The following is a 23,748-nucleotide window of genomic DNA, read 5'->3' on the forward strand; positions in this document are numbered from 1 at the left end:
ACCACCAGTCCCGGCGCCAGATGCTGACTTTGCCGCGGCCCTCTCGCGTCGCTTAGGGTTTCACCGCCGACCCAGACCTGCGCTTCGACATCATTCCTCGCCACAACACCCGGCGCCAGACGCTGACCACAACTGCGCTGCCCCTCTCTTCGAATCCAACCTCACGGATCTTCCCGTCCGTCGCTCAAGCTGTGGCGTTGCTTTCGTTGTCGGGGACCCCAGGCCAGGCCTCTCTTCTCACCCTAGACGTCTTCTATCCTAGCTTCAGTTCGAAGCCAACAAGCCTTGTCCTGTCAACATAATCCTTCGACGCTAATAGTCGAAGCCAACATCTGCTGCTCGGAGGTATTCACTGTCGCCGACGTGTCCGAGTCTTCTAACGTTGGCAGCACCAAGCTTCGACGCTGTTGTCCGGAGTTTTTCCTCTGCCCTGTCACCAGCAGCCCCTCTTTTCCAGCACAAGCAAGCTCACTTCATATATTCTAGCAGCCCGGCTTATTCATGGCTACATCTGGCGCCCCAAAGCCAAATACCTCAATCTTTACCAACCATATCACTGCACCTCTTTCTTCTGAGCAGTTGGATGGTAAAAATTATATCTCTTGGGCATCTCACATTGAGCTTTAGCTTGTTGGACAGGGTTATGAGACACATCTCACTCAAACTGAAGAAGATGTTCAAGTCGCCGATCTTCCTCTATGGAAGAAGGTTGACGCTCAGTTGTGTTGTATTATTCGAGCCACCATCCATCCATCTCTTAGGAATGTCTTCCGTACTTACAAAACCTGCAAAACTGTCTGGACACAAGCTCAACAACTCTTTACAAACACCTCTCGGCGACTCTATCAAGTTTGTGAAGATCTCATGACCATCCTCAGCGCCCATCAGATTAAGGATTCAATGTCAACTTATCTGGGTTCAGTCTCTAGCCTTCTTTGTGACTTTAATGAACTGCTCCCACCTGCGGCCGATCCTGTTGAAGAGCTTGAAAATCGGAAGAAATTTTTTATGTCTCTGGCTTTATATGGTCTGCCCATAGATTATTCTCATGTCCGTGACCAGATCCTGGGCAGTCCCACAAAAGCTACCATGGAGAATACCTGGGCGACTCTTCTCTGTGTCCCGACCAAAGTATTGACGATGCCTTCTTCTGTTCCTGTCGACTCGTCAGCCTTGGTCTCTCGACACAAAGGACCTCCACCTCGCAAGGGTGGCAAAGGTTGTCCTTGGTGTGATCACTGCCACCGACTGGGACACACGATTGATAAGTGTTGGCGTCTACATGGCTGTCCTCCTCGTACTGCCCAGGTCGTTCAGAGTTCTGTTGCTTCTTCAGCTTCCACTCCACAATCAACACCGGATTCGACTCCAACACCTTCATATACTGACTTTCTGAAATGGTTTGAGGATCGTCAGGCTTCGGGCTCCACTACTACCATTGCACACGCTGGTACTTCCTTTGCTGGCATATCTCGTTCTTCGGGTCCTTGGGTTCTTAATTCTGGGGCCGTCAATCATATCACTGGTAATAAATCCTTATTTTCCTCCCTCACTACTTCTGGTAATTTGCCAATGGTCACCATGGTCAATGGTTCCCAAACTCAATCCCAGGGTATTGGCATTGTTCATCCTTCTTCATCTCTTTCCATTCATAATGTTCTTTATGTTCCCGGCGCTCCCTTTAATTTATTATCAATAAGTCAACTTACTCGATCTCTTGATTGTATCATTTCTTTTACTAATACGTCTGTTTCTTTACAGGACCGGAGTACGGGGAGGATGATTGTCTTTGGATGTGAATCTCATGGCCTATATCAGCTTCAACAACCCTCTTTTGTCGGTTCGGTGGCGGCATCTCCACTACTTATTCATGCTCAGTTGAGACATCCAGGTCTTAATAAGTTAAAGCAGTTACATCCTAGTCTTTCTCACTTAGAGTCTTTATCTTGTGAGTCGTGTCAATTAGGTAAGCATGTTTGTAGTTCTTTTTCTCCTCGTATTGAGAGTCGGGCTATGTCTCCTTTTGCTTTGGTTCATTCTGATGTTTGGGATTCGAGTCGTGTTTCTTCTACAATGGGGTCAAGGTATTTTGTTACTTTTATAGACGATTTTTCCCGTTGTACATGGTTATATCTGATGAAGGATCGTTCAGAATTGTATTCTATTTTTGAATCCTTTTTCTTGAAATAAAAACTCAATTTGGTACTTCTCTTCGAACTTTGCAAAGTGATAATGCACGCGAGTATTTATCTACTCAATTTCGTACCTTCTTGACATCTCATGGTGTGTTGCATCGCACGTCTTGCCCTCATACCCCTCAACAGAATGGGGTTGCAGAACGCAAGAATCGTCATCTCCTTGAAACCACTCGGACTCTTCTTCTCCATTCTAATGTCCCTCATCAGTTTTGGGGTGATGCTGTACTTACTGCATGTTATCTCATCAATCGCATATCTTCATCCACTCTCCAAGGTAAAATACCTCATCAGGTACTTTATCCGCATCGACCTCTTCATCCTTTACCACCTCGGGTCTTTGGTTCTATATGTTTTGCTCATGCTCTTGATCCCGGCATTGACAAACTCTCTCCCCGGTCTCACAAGTGTGTCTTCCTTGGTACCCACGGTCTCAGAAAGGGTACAAGTGTTATTCCCCTATTCTTCGTCGGTACTTCATCTTTGTTGATGTGACATTCTTTGAGTCGGTTCCTTTTTTTGGTCCTTCCGCTTCATAGGTTGATGGTTTCTCCCTCTCCACCAGCACCAGTGACTATCTTTTGTCCTCCGGAGGCGCCTCTATCATCTCCAGCGTCTCCTCCTTTGCAGGTTTATCAGCGTCGTCCTCATTTTGCTTTGCCGCCGACCAAAACTGACACTGCTATAGGCACATCTTTGGAGCCAAGTCCTTTGTCGTTTCCTCCGGTCTCATCTCCTGACTCTGATGTTCTTATTGCACTTCGAAAGGATATGCGTTCCACTCGTAATCCTTCTTCTCACTACGTTTCTTTGAGCTATCATCGTCTTTCCCCCTCCTATTATTATTGTCTGTCTTCCTTTTCGTCTGTTTCTCTTCCAAAGACTGCAGGTGATGTCTTTGCCCATCCAGGATGGAAACAGACTATGCTTGATGAAATGAGTGCCTTACAGAGCAGTGGGACTTGGGACCTCGTTCCTCTACCTCTTGGAAAGTCAGTGGTTGGTTGTCGATGGGTGTTTACGGTGAAAGTTGGTGTAGACGGCACGGTTGATCGGCTTAAGGCTCGTCTTGTCGCTAAAGGTTATACTCAGATATTTGGGTTGGATTATGGAGACATCTTTTCTCCTGTTGCCAAGATGTCTTCTGTACGTCTTTTTCTGTCTATTGCTGCAATTCGCCATTGGCCCTTTCATCAATTGGACATCAAAAATGCATTCTTACATGGTGACCTGCTCGAGGAAGTCTACATGGAGCAACCTCCGTGTTTTGTTGCTCAGGGGGAGTCTTCTGGTCTTGTATGTCGCTAGCGGAAATCTTTATATGGTCTCAAGCAGTCACCCAAAACATGGTTCAGTAGATTTAGTACCGTAATTCAACAGTTTGGCATGACTCAAGGCGAGGCTGATCATTCTGTCTTTTATCGTCACTCATCTACTGGTTGCATCTATTTAGTAGTTTATGTTGATGATATTATCATAACAGGTAATGATCATCTTGGGATTTCACAAGTAAAACATCTTTTCAAACATTTCTAGACAAAGGATCTCGGCAAACTCAAATATTTCCTAGGGATAGAAGTGGCACAATCTAAAGATGGATCATTATATCCCAAAGGAAGTATGCTATGGATATTCTGGAAGAAACAGGAATGTTAAACTTAAAGACAGTCGACAATCTCATGGATCCTAATGTCAAGCTCCTGCCAAATCAGGGGGAGTCTCTTTCAGATCCTGAACGATACAGGCAATTGGTAGGGAAACTAAGCTACCTTACTGTCACTCGTCCGGATATCTCATTTGCAGTAAGTGTAGTAAGTCAGTTTCTTAGCTCTCCGTGCAAAGAACATTGGGATGTCGTGACTCGCATTATTCGATATATCAGGGGTGCACCAGGTAAGGGTCTTCTATATGAGGACAAAGGACATACTCAAGTTGTGGGGTATTCTGATGTAGATTAAGCAGGATCTCCCTCTGATAGAAGATCTACTTCTAGATTTTGTATATTTGTAGAGGCAGAATATCGAGCTATGACTATTGCTAGTCAAGAACTTATATGGTTAAAACAGTTGCTTCAGGAACTAAGGTTTGGAGAGGTTATACAAATGTCACTCATATGTGACAACCAGGCCGCTATGCATATTGCCTCAAATCCAGTCTTCCATGAGAGGACAAAGCATATTGAAGTTGACTGTCACTTTGTCAGGGAAAAAGTCATATCTAGAGAAATTTTACTAGTTTTGTCAACTCAAATGATCAGCTAGCAGATATATTCACTAAGTCACTTAGAGGTCCTCGAATTGACTACATATGTAACAAGCTTGGTGTATATGATCTATATTCTCAAGCTTGAGGGGGAGTGTTAGAATAATTATAAGGGTATTTTTGTCTTTTTTTTAGGTTTTGCTTTGAACAACTCTTTTCTATGTATCATCACTTTACCCGAGTTTGCTATCATATTTACCTTTGTGTCTACCTATTTTGTCTCTTGTACACATAAAATTATTGTATCTACTACCTCCATTATTCTACTAGTCAGGGTTCCTATGTTTCATGTTTCAAATCTTAGACTATTAGTCTTATAATTTTTGTTTTTATCCAACATATGGTGTGAGAACTCTTGCCTATTTAACATCAAGATTAGTGGTCCTTGCCGATATATTGCAGTCGGATCCTGCAACATGCACTAAATGAGCAATAAAGGCCGGTAAAAGAATAAATTGACAATAAAGGCCGAGCAAAAAGGAAAAATCCTATGAAGGCTAACAAAAAGAATAATAAAAAGATAACAATAAAGTGAAGGCCCGTAAAAGGAATACTATAAAGAGACAATAGAGGGCAGAAGATGCAGTAAAGGAAATAACAATGTGATGATAAGGAGAGAAGGAAAAGAGAAATTAATGTGAGTTAGGAGATTATTGGATTAGGATTTTGATTGAAAGTGTCACAGGAAACCAAAAAAAAAAAATAGAATAGAAGAAGAGGAAAAAGGATAAAACTTATAATTGAGAAGAATAAAAGAAAACAAATTTTAAAATATGAAAATTGTGGGGAGAGAAAGAATATAAAAATAAACACTCATAATAGGAAAAATCAAAAACAAGGATGAGTTAAAGAAGTAAAAGAACAATAAAAAGACTGAGATAAAGAAGATAAAATACATAAAGATGAGAATAAAATATTAAAAGAAGTTATCAAGAACATGAAGCAATAAGAGAAACTGTATTTCCCAAAGCAAATAGTTATTATTGCCAACCTTGATGGGTAGAAAATATATCATGTTCATTGGTAAGGAAGAAACTTGTGTAGCTGAGTTATTTCTCAAGTCGAGGATACAACAACAACAACAACAACAACCAAGCCTTTTCCCACTAAGTGGGGTCGGCTATTTCTCAAGTCGAGGATGGTGATGAAATTTTAGACATTTTTTGTATTTGTTAATTTTTTTGTTTTTTACACATTAAGTAGAAAAATATATAAGGTTAAGAGGCGACATTGGAAAGGAAAAGAAAATCAAATAAGACAAGCTAATGATAATAGAAAGATATAAGCAAGTAGAAGGACTAGAGCAAATGAAAATAAGATAAGAGGATACAAAGATAAAGAGAGAATTGAATATGACTAAAGTATAGAATATAAAAGAAAGAAAAGGAATGAATTAACTTCTTATTTATCAGGAAAGAATAAGGTGAGAGGGAACCAAAACAAATATGAAAGTGCAAACGATTTGTGGATGAGGGCGATGTTGAAGCTTGAGGATGAATGTGAATTAAAGGATAACTAATACTAGAACTAAATCATCGAGTTTTGACTCTTATACCACGCTAAAAATTGGAAATTATATTAACTAAAAACTTATCTCATGCATAGGATCCTAACACCTTTTTATAGATTGTTAACATGACTTATTCTAGTCTTTCTAATAAAAATCTTAAAAACTTTAACAAACTTTTCTAAAGTGACTTATCTAAAATTAGTAATCAGACTTATATAAAAAAGAACTAGTTATGCTATGATAGTCCATAATTTATGGAATATTTTCTACTTATATATAGTTACAAAATTATGATTACCCACACAAAATTTATTTTTAGTTGACCCAGAATTCCAAAACAAGACTTTAGTTGAGCAACTTTTAAATTTGGTTTACTCACCTTCATTTGAAGGTGTACCTAAAGTTTGTCACAGTTGGTCAACCATCCATAAGTTTAGGGTTGACCATAAAGACAACTCTTTAACATATTTTTTTTGGTAATCCAGGTATCCAGCTCTTATGATTTGACTAATCCCGGAGGTGACCAGCCCGGTCCTACGAAAGTTTCCCACCGGCCACTATGGTAAATCGGAAATAGCAGATTGGTCCGGGCAAACAACCTAGCGTCATAAGTTTTCCCAACTCGCTAGGTGTAATGTGTCTAGACGAGATTTGAACTCTCGTTGCCTAGGGAGCTCGTCCCACCTCTTACCAAATTTTATTTAGAAGCTTAATCATATCATTGAAATCATCTATCTAAAAGAAAACTAATCTTACAACAATCAAACCCAAGGGTTTTGAGGTTTTATTTTTAAGCTTGATGAGCATTCACAAGTTTGAAGTTCCTCGCAACTCCACATTTGATTCAAAAAGTTGATTATTCAGAAGTCTATTATCCAATTTAAATACCTTATTCTCCAAATCACATGAACAATTGTGCGCATTTCATACGCATAATCAAATACAAGCAATTAATTTAAATCACATTGTCAAACCATCAAAACATTATAGATAGACCAAATTCTGAGAAATCATTGTTGCAACAACAAATGTGTCATTTCCATCTATGACTAAAAAAAAAGCGTAGTCCGATGCACGAAGCTCCCGTCAATGCAAAGTCCATAGGAAAAGTCAATTGTACGAAGCTCCATCTATGACTAAACCTAAATAAATTTACTAATTAATCTTACCATATACATAGAGGGAAGTCTAGTGCACGAAGTTCCCGCCATGCAGGATCTCGGGGAAAGATCCATTGTATGTAGCTTTACCCCGCTTTTTGCAAGCGGTTGTTTCTAGAATTCGAACTCGTGATCTTTTGGTCACAAAGCAATAACTTTACCTTTGCGCCAAGGCTCCCCTTCAATCTTACCATATACATAGTGAATAAAAATAGAGGTAGTACACTTCTTAAAAAGAATCAAGTCTTAACATATACATAATGAATAAAAATAGAGCTAGTACACTTCTATCAGATGGGCTATTCACGAATCAAGCGATTAGGTGGCTGTTGGATTTTATTTACACTTGTATAACAAATATATATATTTGAGCTGTCATCTTCTCCTTAGATTTGAAGGTAAGTCTAATCAGGTAGCCGGATTATGCATGCAGGTTGGTGCAAATATACTCAAATTGACAAGTATCCATCACATATCTATTCTCTTAAAATTTCTTTTGCAACCTTCCTCAAAAATAAATTTAACAACAAAAGGTACTTAGATGGGTTTTTCCTTGCATATATGTTATTCATATACTTCTCCAATGTCTTCATCCTCTTTATTATTTTTAATGTCTTCTTGTTGATGACCAACCTGATTTTTTCAACTAACATTTATGTATCTATTATATGTTCTATATCTGAGGCAAAGTCAGATTCTAATCTGATCTTATTCCTCTGTTCGTTTGATTGTAGTTATTTTCAAGTAGTTATCTGCTGTATGATTTTGTCTCGTGAAGTACTAGGGATTATCTGGGTTCAACAATGCCAAACACCTTTGAGATGTTATGCCAAAAATAGGCCCTCCTGTGGAATTTGCAAGGATAGGAAATTCATGCACACTGATTGCTTTGCCAGGTTGAGGAGCAGAAATAGATATTTTTAACAGGTGTGGATGAATAGATTTTGAATCATTTGCGCTTTAGTCTTAAACATGATAAAATCAACACAAATCAATTAACGTAATTGATACTATACGAGACTTCAATGGAGGAATATGATTTATGTAGTTGATCTCAAATAGTTGGGACAAAGACAACTTGAAAATATGACACTTTATCAGACTACCATAGGTAGTTAAAGATAAAAAGAACGCTTAGAGAACACAATCATTGGACTGATCATTGGCTTGCGTCTACAATGCTTAACATATCAAGATATTCAAGCAATTGCTTACTTGGTTCTTGTCAATCCAGGGAATCAGTCACCTATTTTACACATTATCTCCCACCTATGGGGAGGTTCTTTTTGGCTAAAGGATTAACAAAAATATCAATGGTCATACTAAGATATGGTGGTTTTTTCTGTTTTTCTTCTTGATACTCTTTCCCCTTACTCCACTAGCGTGTACCTATTCTTGTGGATTTGTTCCAACTTAGCTATCTTTTCTCATTCGAATGTTTTTGGGTTGGCGAAGCTCATAAGTTTATTAAAGTGTTCTATAAATTGTCATTATTCAGGCTTGGTGCAAGAATTCTATTTCTTCAACTTTTCGCCAACAGTTTATCAAATAAGGACTTTTTCTTATCTGTTGACTTATATATTGAGAACAATTTGTCAAAATTGGAAGAGTTAAAACCCAGACTCTATTGGTAGATATCTTAAAATGTGACTTTCATGGTTAAGTAAAATTTTATGAAAATCCCTAGATTTATTAGAATTAATATATAATTAACGTTTTAATAGTGCTGCATATCTATCATTCATAACAGCTGACTATTTATGAGATTAATTCTACTTAGTAGTCAAGTTATGAACTTTCTCACTAGACAAACTATGGAGTTCTTTGAAAAAGAATGAGAAGTCTACAAACTCCAATACTCTCCAAATAATGGAGAAGAAAATGTAACACCTATGCTCTTGCTTTAATATAGCTTATTGTCGGTTTTGAAATGTTCAGTTTCTTTGGTTTTACTGGTCAACAAAGACAAGAATATAAGCTTGCTCATTCACTTTGTATAAGAATGGGAATTGGAGTTCAGTCCTGGAAAGCTATATGTGAATTTAATTCTTGCATGTTTCAACTTGTTCCAGTTAAAATCTAGCTCAGGCAAACAAGCGGAGAAAAAATGCAGTACAGCCGAGAGGCATATTAGTTTAAGTCTTCTTCAGCGGTACTTTTCTGGAAGTCTCAAGGATGCTGCAAAGAGTATTGGTGGTGAGCTTTACATTTGTACTTGTTTTGATACAATAGCATTTATTTATCATATAAAAAATGTGAATTTCTTAGCTAAAGCTTTGTAGCATACAAAGTAGTACTTATGATATGGGATAATCTATTCTAAGTTGTTGATGCTTGCTACATTTTCAACTTAAAGATAATAGCTTGTAGCAAGAAGCCTTCATTTCAACTACATACTCTTTAAAAGGTTTTGATAATGCTGCAGTTTGTCCTACGACACTTAAAAGGATATGCAGACGGCATGGAATTTTAAGATGGCCATCTCGCAAGATAAAAAAGGTCAACCATTCATTGCAAAAAATCCAAAATGTAATAAATTCTGTACAAGGAGTGGAGGGAGCAATAAAATTTGATCCTTCTACTGGGTGCCTTGTTGCATCAGTCTCCTCTGCAGAAAAACCAGCATCCTTAACCCTAGAGTCAACAGGTAAAGATCATGTGTCAGCCTCTTCTTTTCACCATATCGAGAATGAGCATGCTGTTGACAAAATGAAGCCAGATAGATCTTCTCTTGTCGGACACCAGGGAGATAGTACAGTCCAGTTAAAATGTGATACAGATGAAATTGTCCATTTTTCAAATGACTCTAGCAGAGGCTTGGATTGGACTTGTGCCGATGCTGGTCTGGTGCCAAATGCTAGAATTCACACCTCAGTTGACTGGTTGTCATATCCTAGAGATATATCTGACTGTTCATATTTTCCAAAAGAAATAGGCTGCCCAGGAAGCAATGGTGTCTCAAGTTTGGTGAAATTGGAAGGTCAGTTTGTTTCAGGAAGCTCAAGTTCTGCTATACTTAGTAAAAATCAAATGAATTCCGAAGCAGATGGTGGGAACCTAGAAAACAGCAATCCTTCTTCTTCTTCCAGCATGACGGACTCTTCTAGTGATAGTGCATTACATCACTCCAGCTTTAGAAAGAGTGGGATATCAATCTCCAAAACTTTGCCATTTGTTACAGTGAAGGCTACTTACAAGGAAGACACTGTCAGATTCAAGTACTTTCCATCTATTGGTAGCCACTACTTGTTTGAGGAAGTCGGAAGGAGATTCAAATTGCCGGGAGGGACTTTCCAGCTAAAATACTTGGATGATGAGAAAGAGTGGGTTTTGTTGGAGAATGATGCTGATTTTCAGGAATGCATTGATATACTGGAGAATATCGGATCACAAAGTATAAAACTGCAAGTTCGAGATGTGCCTTATAACGTTGGTAGCTCCGGCAGTAGCAACTGTCTAAAATTGTGAATTTGAGGAAAAAAAACAGTATGAAGTCTGGCTTTGTTGATCCAGCAATGTGCGGTCAGTCTTAGGTACTTTGTTAGGGGGAACAAAGGTGTTCCTTGTATTAGCACTCACTCCTTGTAGAATAGTTAAGCAGTATAGAACTCCTGTTAGTTAGCAAAGTTCTTTATGAGTCTCTTGTATATATTTTGTAGTCACCTTTTTTTTTTAAATTTCCGTGTATCATTCTAAGTGGTTTACTTCTTATTTGCCAGTGAAATTTGGTAAAGCCAATCACTGACTTTTTTCAACAGGGTCAAGTATTTTTGCCTAGCCCAATCATTTGCTCTTGATTGCATTAGGTCATAACATTTGCATCAGGAATGGCAAATTTTGGTATGAGAACCTGACAGTACTTATTTTGACAGAATAATTCCTTCCTTATGCTCAACATGAACAGAATGTAGTTGTTATATTTGCATGACCATGGTCTTGTACATGATCTCACATGCATTTTGGAGGCTCTAATGTAAATACTAGAGTGCATCTAGATGAAAGATTCCCCTAAAAGCATATAGATGAAAGATTAAAGTGACAGTACCTTATGAATGATCTCATATTCCTTATTTATTTCTGCATGTTCACAATGCTTGAGATTCATTGAATCTGTGTAGCCTACGAGGAAGATAGATCAACGTTATTTGTGATTTCAGTAATGCTGTGAATTTGTTTCGTAGAGAAACCAGCATTCCTCTTGTCATCTCTGTGCTGCAGGATGGATTTGTTGCATCTGTCAGTGAAAAAAAAAAACTTGTCATTATGGTAGCAAACAACTGAAAGAATTATTCTTACTTTTCTGGTTTTCAGAAACAATTTTATGTGTTGAACTTGTTGAACTGCTCTAGTTTTCCGCTTGCAGAATTTGACAATTGAGCAGGGTTGATCAATGGCGAACAAAAAGCCTCAAATACTTTCCAACAATCAAAGGACTCAAAAGTCAAAACTGTAATACTCAGCAGTGGACGACCCACAGGTACAATTTCTCCAATATCAAATATCAAAAGATCGATTTCAGTAGATGTCAAGAACTTGACCGTAACTTTTTCCCTATTACATACTAATGAACATGGTAAAATTCTTTTAAGTTTAGCCTAATCCTTAACAATGCCATTTTTCTCTCATTTTTGCTTGTTTTGTACTATTAAAGCCTTGTTCAGCTAAATGTAAAATCATCTGAATTTCTTTGACAACTTTGTTTGTTCATGATTTGTGGACACTTGCTTGTGATCAAACTAGTGAGTATTTAAAAAGTGGTCTAGGAAGCAAGCCCCATGCACCTACGCATTTCTACTACAAATGGCCCTTTTAGGCAGTTCTTAGAGGAGATGGGTTAGGCTGGATGTCATGTGGCAACACAAGAAAAAACAAAAAGAAAAATAGTAGTTTGGGTTCGTTTGTTTTATGTAAAATACTTTTTGTTCTGTCAACCTCAGTTTAATTGGTTGAGTTTTAAATTGATGACGAGGAGGACTCGAACTCCTCTTCAAGTTCTAATACATTATTCACTCATGTTTTAATGTGGAATTCCAAATAAGCACTTGCAAGAGAATCTATTTTGTAGATTTATGGAAGAGACATAGCTATCGCCAGTTCAACATTCCTAGGTTTTTAGTTTTTTTTAGATAAGGTAAATATAAGTGCTAGGTGTTCAAAAAGTGAAACACATAACTTTAGTGAAAATCCTATCCACATTAGATGCATCACCATCAAAATTACATCGATTTTGCGCTTGCCAAATAACATATATCATACACGACCTGTCCACATTCGGTACATCACCTTCAAATTTACACTGAATTTGCGCTTACCAAATGACATAAATCATACATGGCATAGCTACAAACCTATCCTTGGTGAGATGACTATTCTCTTGAATCCTCCTCTTGAAGACCTGCATTATTCTTTTGGTCGTGCTCATGTAACACATTCCCAACCAAGCCCGCACTTTGGCCCATAGAACCATGCTGATCGGGCATCGAAAGAAGAGGTGATTGAAGGTCTCGTTCGCATCTTGACACAACGGTAATGTCTTGCATTGTACATCTGGTTTCCGGTCCTTGGTCCGTAGCCTTTCATGTGCGAAGAGCCACAAAGTGAAACTGTGCTTCGGCATGAGGTAAAATTTCCAAACATTTGACCAAAACAATGCTATGCAGACCAAAGAAATCTAGCCTTTCATAATTTTCCATTCCATGCTCATGTTATGTGTGTCATTTGTTGTTCTTCATAGATTTTTTACTAAAACCCAGGAACAATTATACATAATAAATAATAATGAATGTCTATATCGGCTTGACTTGTCATCTTGTGGAGGAGGGGCTCGCTCAGTTCAGCTCAAAGCCTTCATCATCAACATCAAATACATAGAATTCTATAGTGTTTGACTAGCCATCCTCAAATGCTTATAGATCATCTCTTCTTCCTCCTTCATTGGTTCATAGTGAAAATCATCCTCCTTAATTTCCAAATCGTATTAATCTTCCTTTTCCACAAGTCATACAATAGTTCAACTTCTTATCAATGTACATTGTGTTAGAGTGTATACTAAAAGTCTAATTTTTTTTATAAACATTTATTTAGAAATAAGAATCTCATTAGTCAAATGTCTACATTTATATGTTAGGTGTAGTTGTTCAATTAATTTATATTGTAGATAACATGGTGTGTGGTGTCACACATAGAAGATCATGCTATCGGTTCTTTATAAATTATAAACAGTAGCTCACGACTAAAATAGAAAAAAATAAACCATTAGAATAGTCGTAGTGTAATTTGGTATTAGTTTATCTTAACTATAAAATTGCACTAGTACAATCTGAGTGTATTGAGCAGGACCATTTAAGGTAAGTTCTTTTTATGCTGACTTAACAAAAGAACAAGACCTTAGTTATTATGGAAGTGTGTGTTCTTAATCCTAATATAATAACAAGCACATATATTTAGTATTTATTTCTTTGACTTATCAGAAGAGGGTGAGATTTAGCTCGATAAATCAATAGGTCCGATAAGTTGGGAAATGATATTACTTATAGTATGTGTTGTTGATTATAGAAGGAAACTGTGTCCTAGTAATCTAGGTTGATAATGTCCCCAAGAGGAGCTCATAAAGATTACCATGTTAAACCCTGCAGGTGGACTTAGTCCGATATGACGATAAGGTTGAGTGGTACTACTCTTGGACTAAGATATTAATTAAAGAGAGTTGTCAGTAACTCATTTAATTAGTGGACATTCGACATCTTAAACACAGGGAGACTAACACACTCATAATAAGAAGGAGCCCAAAATGTAATTTGGGATTGGTGCGGTAGTTCAATAATAATTCTTTAGTGGTATGAATTATTATTGATGGAATTAAGTTGGATGTTCGGGGCGAACACGGGAAGTTTAATTTCATCGGGAGACCAAAATCAATTTCTCCTCTCGGTCCCTATCGTAGCCTCTTGTATATAGAGAATTATACCCACCGCATACCCACTTCTTACCCACCCTTAGGTGGCCGGCCAATCTAGCTTGGAGCCCAAGCTAGGGTCAGCCAAAGCTAAGGGTGGAGCCAATTTAAGGTGGTCGGCCAAAGCTTGGATCCCAAGCTTAGGTGGCCGACCACTAGAAAATAAAAGAGATTTTATTTAAAATCTTTTCTTATGTGGATATCATGGTTTTAAAAGAGAGAGTTTAAAATTTAAATCTTTCCTTTTATAGCTTTCTACAAAAGATTAAGTGAAAGATTTGATATCTTTCCTTATTTGTAGTTAAAAGGAAGATTTTAATTTTTTTATAAAACTTTCTTTTTTGTAACCATGTTCATGATTTAAAAAGAGAGTTTTAAAATTAAATATTTCCTTTTATAAGTTTCTACAAAAGATTAAGAAAAGATTTGATATCTTTCCTTATTTGTAGATTGAAAGGATGATTTTAATTTTAGAGAAAACTTTTCTTTTTGGAAATCATCCACATGTTTTGATAGAGATATTTTAATTTATAAAATTTCCTTTTATAACCAACCATAAAGGGAAAAATTATTAGAGAAATTTTTATTAAAAATTTCCGGAAACAAATTAGGAAGTTTTAATTCTTGTGTTAAAACTTTCCTTGCTTGGAGCTATGAGGTGGCCGACCATGTGGATTTAAGAAAAGGAAATTGGTTTTAATTAAATTTTCCTTTTCATGAAAAAAAAAATAAGGAAGTTTTTATTTAAATTTTCTTTATTTGCCAAGACCAAGGATTATAAAAGAGGGGGTAGGGGTGCATTCATGGGTGACAACTCTATTCTATTTTCCTCCCTTTCTTCCTTGGTGGTGGCCGGCCCTAGTTCTTGCTCTTCTCCTATTCTCTTCTTCTTTGGTGGCCGGCAGCATCATCCCTTGGAGCCTTGTGGCAGTGGCCGGATCTTGCTTCGAGGAGAAGGAGAGAAAGGAGATTTTGTTTCTAGCATCCCTTGGAGCTTGGTGGTGGTGGCCGAAACTCTTCATCTCAAGGAGAGGAGCTTGGCCGAAACTTGTAAGGAGGAAGAAGAAGGGTTTGGGTGGTTCTCATCTCGGTAGATCGTTGCTCACACTACGTCCGAGATAAGAAGAGGAATACGGTAGAAGATCAAGAGGTCGTTGCATACAAAGAAAGGTATGACTAGTAATTGTTTTCTGCATCATACTAGTTTTTCTTTGTATGAATTCCAAACACAAGAGACATATAATTCTAGGTTTCGAATTTGTGATTCAAGTTTGTGTTTTTTTTTCGAATTTGTGATTCGATTGTTCTTTTTGGTTAAACCTAGGGTTATATAAGGAAATTAAATATTAGATTTCATTGAAAGGCTTTGTCTAGGAAATAGCGGTTGCTCCCATATCCAAGAAGGCCTAGTGTCTCACCATGTTTAACCTGGAAGCCGATTTCTGAAATTAATATTTAATTGAATTTATAACATAGGTGGATTTGGATCAATAATGTTAAGCATCGTTTGTGATCCAAGTCTAAACTATTAAGAACAGATAAGTTAAATTTGAAATCAATAATGTTAAGTTCCGTTTACGATTCCGAATTTAATTTCTAAAGAACACAATAGGTTGTTAGGAAAGGTTCGACACTTCTATAAAATTTTTGTACAGTGAAATCGGTACAATCTTCCTAGGATCAACCAACACATTGTGCTTCTGATTGAATATTTGTTTGGGTTGTGCCTTGCCTAGTGGACAAGCAACAAACCAAAACTAACTCAAGACTCTCAATTTAAGATAGCATTTCAATAGAAATTAGTGAGTCCTTAAAAGAAATAGGTCAACAACGATTGTCCTTAATAAACTAATACATGGTACTAGGGCAGAAGGGACGCTTATCATCAAAATGAAAGTGGGACTTGAAGAGGAGTTTGAGTCCTCTCAGGACTTGAAGAGAAGTTGACAAAGGCCTTATAACCAGTCAAAAGGCAGAACTCACCAAATAAAAACAAACACAAGTATACATGAGAATAGCACAAGGAAGATGATCAGAGAAAAAGGAAAGGTTCAATGAATGGAAGAAAAATCAAGCTCAATGAAAACATAAAAGATAAAACAGTTAACTGTAATAATAGCCTTGGGTGATAGTTATATTACTGCATATTGTGGAGAAATAATCAATTAGTTCAACTTTCTATTGGTTTATTAGGGTGGTTGGCTCTCGGTAACTAACTCAGTATGTATTCGATTGAGTAAATTGGATAAGATTATAAGTTTATTTATATTTGGTATGTCTAAGCATACTTTTTCTCATGTCTTGATTACTGTATTAATGTCCCCAGGACGTAGCGCAGACGGTGGACACATGATATCTCTGGCGTAATGGTCAGGGATCGATTCTCAGGAACTGACGACCTGGGATTTACCCCGCCATGCGCCTATGGCATGTGTACCTGTATGAATCTCCCTCCATATCCGTGGGGCCGGTACTAAAGGGACCGTTAAGATAACGGATCTACTTTTTTTAATTACTGTATTAATAATTAATAGTCATTCATAATTTACTTTTTCCGTGTTAACATAGATAAGTGAATCATTTTTTACCCTATTAGAATTGGCTCTGGTTAAAGTTGTTGGACTAACAGATAAAAAGGAATAATTAGTGGTGTGTTTTTTTTTTTAAAGATTGGATGCCTTTTTGAAGATATTTATTTACTTTTATTTTTGCTCTTTAATTTTTAACTTTATTTATTATTCATGTGTGGCAAGAAGTTATGTGTGTACGTGGGGTATAGTATGGTACAAAGAGCATTCATATTGATGGTAATATGTGAATATTATAATAATTAAATGGTATTATAAATTAATATGAATGGATGTTATAATATCCCTATATTAATCGTGTTCAATTTTTTTGAATGTGGTTAATAAGTGCATTTTATATTAAAAAAATAAAAAATAATAAAAATTAAGAAAATAAAATTTAAATATAAAAAATAAAAATAAATAAATAAATAGTGGAATCATAAATAATCAATGTTAATATTAAAATAAATATGAGTGTGTATTAATAAAAAGAAGATGTTAATATAATAAATACGTGGTATACTATTTGAAAAGATGATATATATTAATATTCAAATCAATTAGATATCTTAATATGCACTAATTAGTATTTTTTTTACTCTATTCAATATAATTTTGATAATTTTTCAAAGGACACATTTAAATTTTTCGGATGTCTAAACGATACACCTAAGTTTAACTTTCCCAAAAGGCATACGTCATTTTGATTTTACCCCCTCCTATCGAAAACTGGCTCATTATCTTTTTTTTTTCTTCAAAACATCTCTACTCGCCTCACTTTTCTCTCTAACTCAAGTGTAGTGTTGATCAAGATAACATTTAGCATAAAAACTTAATCATTAAATTTATGATAATCCTCTAGATTTACTATTTTTATTTTTATTTTAAATTTTGATAAAAAAAAATTTTAAAAATACAAAAAGAGTTAATAAAAAGTGGGAAAATTTAAAATATATATATATATATATTTAATATATAATTACAAAAGAATTAAAAAATGAAATAAATTAATATAAAGAAAATAGAATATTATTTGGAAAAATTGGCACACCCTATTTCTTTTCCACGGATTTCCTTATTAGGAAAAAGAAAATAATATATATAGTTTATTATTATTATTATTATTATTATTATTATTATTATTATTATTATATTTTCATTTTTTAGTACAAAGAATAAAAATTTATTCATTTCAAAATAATTTTGTATTTCATTCTATCGGAATGAGAACATTGGATTAAGATAGAAAAGGATAATACATTTACACAATTATCAAACCGATTTTTTTCATCTAAAAAGATTTCTTAAATTTCTTTTGTAATGCTAGTTTTAAAAAATTAACACTACAGTGATACTGATTTTAAAAAATTAGCATTATAATAGCTAAAATCAGTACTAAAGTAGTAATGATTTGAAAACTAACACCACATTATTTTGTTCTTCTCATATAAAGTGGTGATGATTTCGAATATCAACACCAATATGGTATTGTTTTTAGAAATAAACACAATAGTAGTGTTGATATTTTGAAACCAACACAAAGTGTGTGCCAATTGCCATGTAACTATAATTTTGTTTACAAAAATTAGGACGAGGCTTGCACATCATATTTACCCTCTCCATACTTAGCTCTTCTATTACATGTCGATTTGTTAGAAATCCAAATCTCCTAGGTCCAATAATAGATTTCGATGACCTAAAGAACTCTGATAAGATCCATTCCAAGTGTTGTAAGTTTATGAAGTGAGAATCTATATGTCTAATCTATCAACTTGAAGTCATTAACAATAGTGATCAAAATGTTTTCAAAGTTTCAAATTTTAAGACAATTGGCACTCAAAACCTGATATGGGCATCATAAATATCTTCAATGCACTCAGCTCTTTCATTATATGTCAATTTTTTAAAAATACAAATCTCTTAAGTCCATCAATGAGTTTTGATCAAAACACATTGATAAACTTAGAAAGCTGATTTGATTGGATTCATTCCAAGTGCTATTAATTTCTGAAGTATCCTAGAGTTTATATGTGTTCAGAGCTATCAGCTTAAAGTCATTAATAGTAGTGATCATAAGGTTTTCAAGTTTCAGACTTTAAGGCAATTAGTACATACACATAATTTATCGTAAAGATGTCAAAACCAGACACAGACACTATAAATACCTTTAATGCACTACCATCTGTTGAGAATATAATCAAAGTTCAACATTAAAAATATATTAAAAAGATTATGGGTTTATAAGATAAAAGATATCTCCATTGGTATGATGATTTTTGGGTAGAACTCAAAAATAAATTCATGAGAACTTAAGCTAATAATATCATACTATTATAGAAATATGTGAATTCTTTTGGTCTTAATAAGTGGTATCAAAGTCATTATCCAAATCGATCCATATGGGTCGAATAGTAGCTTTGAACGAAGGAGGTGGGGGATCATAGAGGAGTGAACTCTAAGTGAAAAGTCCAAGCAAATTAAGGATGACCAGATGTTTAGGAAAAATCTTGGGAGAATGAACCCTAGGTGGTGAAAAAATCTTAAAGAAGAGGAGTGACCTCGATTGACCAGATGCTTGAGGGGAGGACCGGAGCAGGTCAAGGGTGATCGGATGCTTGAGGAGAGACTCAAACCATGAGAATAATGATGATCCTTCGTTTGAGGGAAAGATTATTAGGAATACAATTAAAGTTCTATATTAGAAAAACCTAGAAAAGATCATGGGTTTATAAAATGAAAGATATCTATATTAGTATGAGGTCTTTTGTGTATAGTCTAAAAATAAATCCATAAGGACTTAGGCCCAAAGTGGATAATATTATACCATTATAGAGATGTGTGAATTCTTTTGATCCTAATATCATTTTCCATTATATGTGAATTTTTTAAAAATACAACCCCCTTATGTCCATCAATAGGCTCGGTCAAAATCTATTGATAGACCTAGATAGCTCTAATTGAACTCATTCCAAGTGTTACAGGTTTCTGAAGTGTCTTAAAGTTTATATGTGTTAGTTAGAGCCCTAGAGCTAATCATTTGATGATTGTTATATGGACTCATTGTATAATATTTCTTATATATATAAAGGCATTTGTTTATGGTTATTATGCTTACTTGTATTGATGTCAAATAACTAAGTATAATAGCGTCCTTGAGTAGAAGGTTCTTACCTATATCAATCGATAGTGAGATGATATAGGGAACGCTACTCTTAATAATTCCTAGTCAAGTATTAGCATTCAAGGACAATGTTAATGCGATGAAACTAGCATATAGGTCAACTCGATGACTTGATCTCACAAGTCATGGATATGGAGATATCAAGTTGACACATGGGTATGCATTGGAGAATGTATACTGAATGACCCACCATGAGAAAGTATCATGGATCGTTATATGAGTGTCATATACTTTCTCATGTGGCTATTAGTATGACTATTAGTCCTTGGACCTGAAGTCATCATGGTTCCCTACATAAGGAGTTACATACTTTGACTTCGTCAAATGTCACCCGTAACTGGGTGGACTATAAAGGCGATTACTGGGTATGTAACAAATTATGCGGAGGGATGTGAGTGATGTAGATGGGATCTATCCCTCCTAAATGACGGGAGAGACATCGATATTCTTGATAGAGTGAGACCACTAAGTGCATGGTCATGCCCAAATGAGTCAATATGAGATGTTGAGCTCATTTGATTAAGTGAGTCTACTTGGGATTTAAGATTTAGATTGATTAGAGGATGACACGGTCTATGTCTCACATTGATCAATCTAGATGTCAAGGATAGAAGGGCACTTGTCATATATTGTGAAGAGTCACAATTAGTAGTCACAAGGTGATGTTGGATCTCAACATTCTTATAACTTGGGTAGTAATTATGTGTTGCTAGATACCGCTCATTACTTATGCTTCTAAATGGATTTAGGAGCATTGCCAATGTTATAAGAACCTATAGGGTCACACACAAAGGGCAATTAGATGGAGATTAGGTTCATTTGATGAACCTAAAGGATTAGGTCCATGTGATGAACCAAATTGGATTAAGAGTAATCCAAATTAAACTAATTGAGTTGGACTCGATTTGATTCATGTGTTCAATGGATCTAATTTAGATTATGTTTCATTGAATCAATTTAATCAATGAATAGAGATTCATTATATTAAATTAGCTTGAATCAATGGTTAGATTTGATCAACCAATGGGAGAATTTAAGTAAAGTTTGACTTGACTTGAGAGGAAGATGAAGGGTCAAGTTTGACTTGACCATTTGCCACCTCATTTGTGAGTTGACATTAAGTGGGCTAATGATGATGTGCCACGTCATCAAGATTAGCACATGTGTGTGCCACATCATGAGGGAGATCAAGAGTTGTGACTCTTGATATCCTATGGAGTATAAAACTCCTCCTTTAGTGGCCGGCCACATTCAAGGGTGGTGAATGTGTTTGTGTAACTCTCATCTTCTTCCTCCTCTCATCTTCTTCTCCCTCTCTTCCTCCTTGCCGTGACCATCAAAGGTGCTAGCACACCTTTTGTTTGGTTTCTCCATCTCTTGCTTGTGTGGATACACATAGAGGAGTATCTATTTTGATACTCTCGAGATCCGGCGAACCTTGGACGAGTAGGATTAGCGAAGGGCATCGCATCAAGGGTAAAGTTCTTCTCCTTTGTAGATCTAGGTTTAGAAACTCGTACACGTAAAGTTTTTGAAATTTATTTCTTCGCACGGATCCGGTGGCGGGGTTTCCGCAATAAAAAAAAAGCGATTTTTGCGGCCCGAAAAATCCAACAATATGTGCCTAGAGCTATTAGCTTGAAATCATTAATAAAAGTGATAAAAAGATTTTCAAATTTTCAAACTTTAAGACAATTAACACATATACATAACCTATCATAGATGTCAAAGTTAGTCATAGATACCATAAATACCTTCAATGCACTATCCTTTTCCATTACATGTTATTTTTTTTAGAAATTCAAATCTCCTAGTCCATCAATGGATTTCCGTCAAAATCTATTTATGGACCTATTGGCTCTGATTGGACTATTCTAAGTGCTACAAGTTTCTGAAGTGCCCCAGAAATCTATATGTTCCTAGAACTATCAGCTCAAAGACATTAACAGTAGTGATCAAAAGTTCTTTAGAGTTTTAAACTTTAAGGCAATTAACACATTTACATAACTTATCGTAGGGATGTCAAAATTAGGCATGAACATCATAAATATCTTTAATGCATTATCATATTCCATTATATGTCAATTTTTTAAAAATTTAAATTCTATAGGTCCATCAATAAATTAATGAATCTAGAGAGTTCTAATTAGATTCATTTCAACTTTTATGTGTTTCTAAAGTGCCTCGAAGTTTATATGTACTCTCCTTTACTATTTGAAAAATCTTTTTAAGTAGTGTTCAAAAGGTTTTTTAAACTTTTACAACTCTATGGTCCTATTCGTCTAAGAACAATATCATATCAATAATGATCTTCAAAAACCAACATCACTCACTCTAGGAGAAAAATAGGATATTATAGTACTGATTTTCAAAAATTAACATCATAAAGTGATGCTAATTTTTTTCAAATAAAATTTTATTTTATTTTTATTAATTTATTTCATTTTTATTTTTTATTTTGTAATTGGACATTGAAAATAGAAAAAATATTTCTTTTTTACGTTTTATTAACATTCTTCTGCATTTTTAATTTTTTAATTAAAATTAAAAATAAAAATAATGCTGTCTTTAATGATTAATTTTTTTTAAAAAAATAATTTGAGTATAGTTCGTTCGTAATATAATTAAGTTTTCATGTCAATCACCCTTGCTGAAAAAGAAAAGAGAAAGAGGAGAAAGAAAAGATTTTTTGGACAAAAAAAAACTGAGATGTATTTTTTTTTAGAAAAGATAAAAATTAAGTGCGTCTTTTGGACATTTGGAAATTTTAACTGCATCTTGATTAATTGCCGATATGATTTTTCTAGATTATTTACACCTTATGAGAAAAAAAGATTTGTTGAGATAGATATGCGCATATCAAATTCCAATTAAGATAATCGGAATTCCTAACTGCTAAAAGTTTTAGCGAACCTAAAAACAAAGGATACAATTTCAATATCTATCTAATTAAATGAAGTTCAATCAAATCAAACAAATTCAATGGTGGCATATACAAAATAGATGAACCAACCAAAACAAAAGACTCTCTAGACCTCATGATAACAATCAAACGATTAAGACTGCGTTTGGTAGCCTGTAATCTACCTTGTAATATAATCCAGATTACATTACAAAGTTTATTATTTTGTTTAGTTTGATTTAAAACTTGTAATGTAATGTAATCTGGATTACAAAAGGTAGTGAAGATCGATTTGTAATCTGGATTACAAAGCAAATGCTATGTAATCCGATTACATTACGAGATCATTGTTTCACCAAAGTTTAAATGCCGAATATACCCCTAGTCTGTTGTCGACCGTCGTCCGCCACCAGTAGCCGACCTTCGTCACCAGTCGTCGGCCGGTCACCGCTGGCCGCCGCCGGTCACCGCTGGCCGCCGCCAGTCGCCGCCACCACTGTCGCTGTCAATCGTCGGCCGCCGATCGCCGTCCGCCACCGTTGCCCGCTGGTCATCGCCCGCCTGCTGTCGGTCGCCCATCGCAGCCGATTGGCGAAGACGGTGGCGTGCTGCGGCGACCGACGGTGGCGACGGTAGCTGATTGCCGATGGCTGCCGCAAACTCCAACAGAGGTGTGGCGACCGCCGATAGAGGTCACAGGATATTTTTGTCATTTTATAATAATATGAATTACATTCCTTATAAAAAATAATGGATACCAAACAAAAGAATGTAATCACCTTTGTAATCAAAGATTACATATATTACATTACCAAACGTAGTAATGTAATCAAGATTACATTACATTACATTACAAATTTGATTACATTACAAACTAGATTACATTACACCAACTAAAAGTAGCCTAAATGTGACTTACTTTGAATGTGAGTGCTCATAATTATAATGTAATGTTTCGTTGTTATTTCTCCCTCTGAATAAAAGAGCTTAAGCTTTAGGTGAAATAACAACAC

The 23,748-nt window shown here is 35.6% G+C and overlaps 2 protein-coding genes across 2 annotated transcripts; one reads left to right on the forward strand and one right to left on the reverse strand.

The window, feature by feature from the left end:
• The first annotated feature begins 1,089 nt into the window (after positions 1 to 1,089).
• On the forward strand, positions 1,090 to 10,882 carry LOC122004671 (protein NLP2-like). The gene is made up of 4 exons (XM_042559521.1): positions 1,090 to 1,584; positions 1,762 to 1,891; positions 9,129 to 9,323; positions 9,553 to 10,882. Exons 1-4 carry the CDS (start codon positions 1,090 to 1,092, stop codon positions 10,593 to 10,595), a joined length of 1,863 nt encoding a protein of 620 aa, XP_042415455.1. The 3' UTR covers positions 10,596 to 10,882.
• A 364-nt stretch (positions 10,883 to 11,246) lies between these two features.
• On the reverse strand, positions 11,247 to 12,744 carry LOC122004672. The gene is made up of 2 exons (XM_042559523.1): positions 12,476 to 12,744; positions 11,247 to 11,361 (listed from the first exon to the last, which is right to left on the reverse strand). The coding sequence occupies exons 1-2, from the start codon at positions 12,742 to 12,744 to the stop codon at positions 11,247 to 11,249; spliced, it is 384 nt and encodes a 127-aa protein (XP_042415457.1).
• Positions 12,745 to 23,748: the final 11,004 nt, after the last annotated feature.

The sequence above is a fragment of the Zingiber officinale genome, chromosome 7B (assembly GCF_018446385.1).
Source record: "Zingiber officinale cultivar Zhangliang chromosome 7B, Zo_v1.1, whole genome shotgun sequence".
Lineage (NCBI taxonomy): Eukaryota > Viridiplantae > Streptophyta > Magnoliopsida > Zingiberales > Zingiberaceae > Zingiber > Zingiber officinale.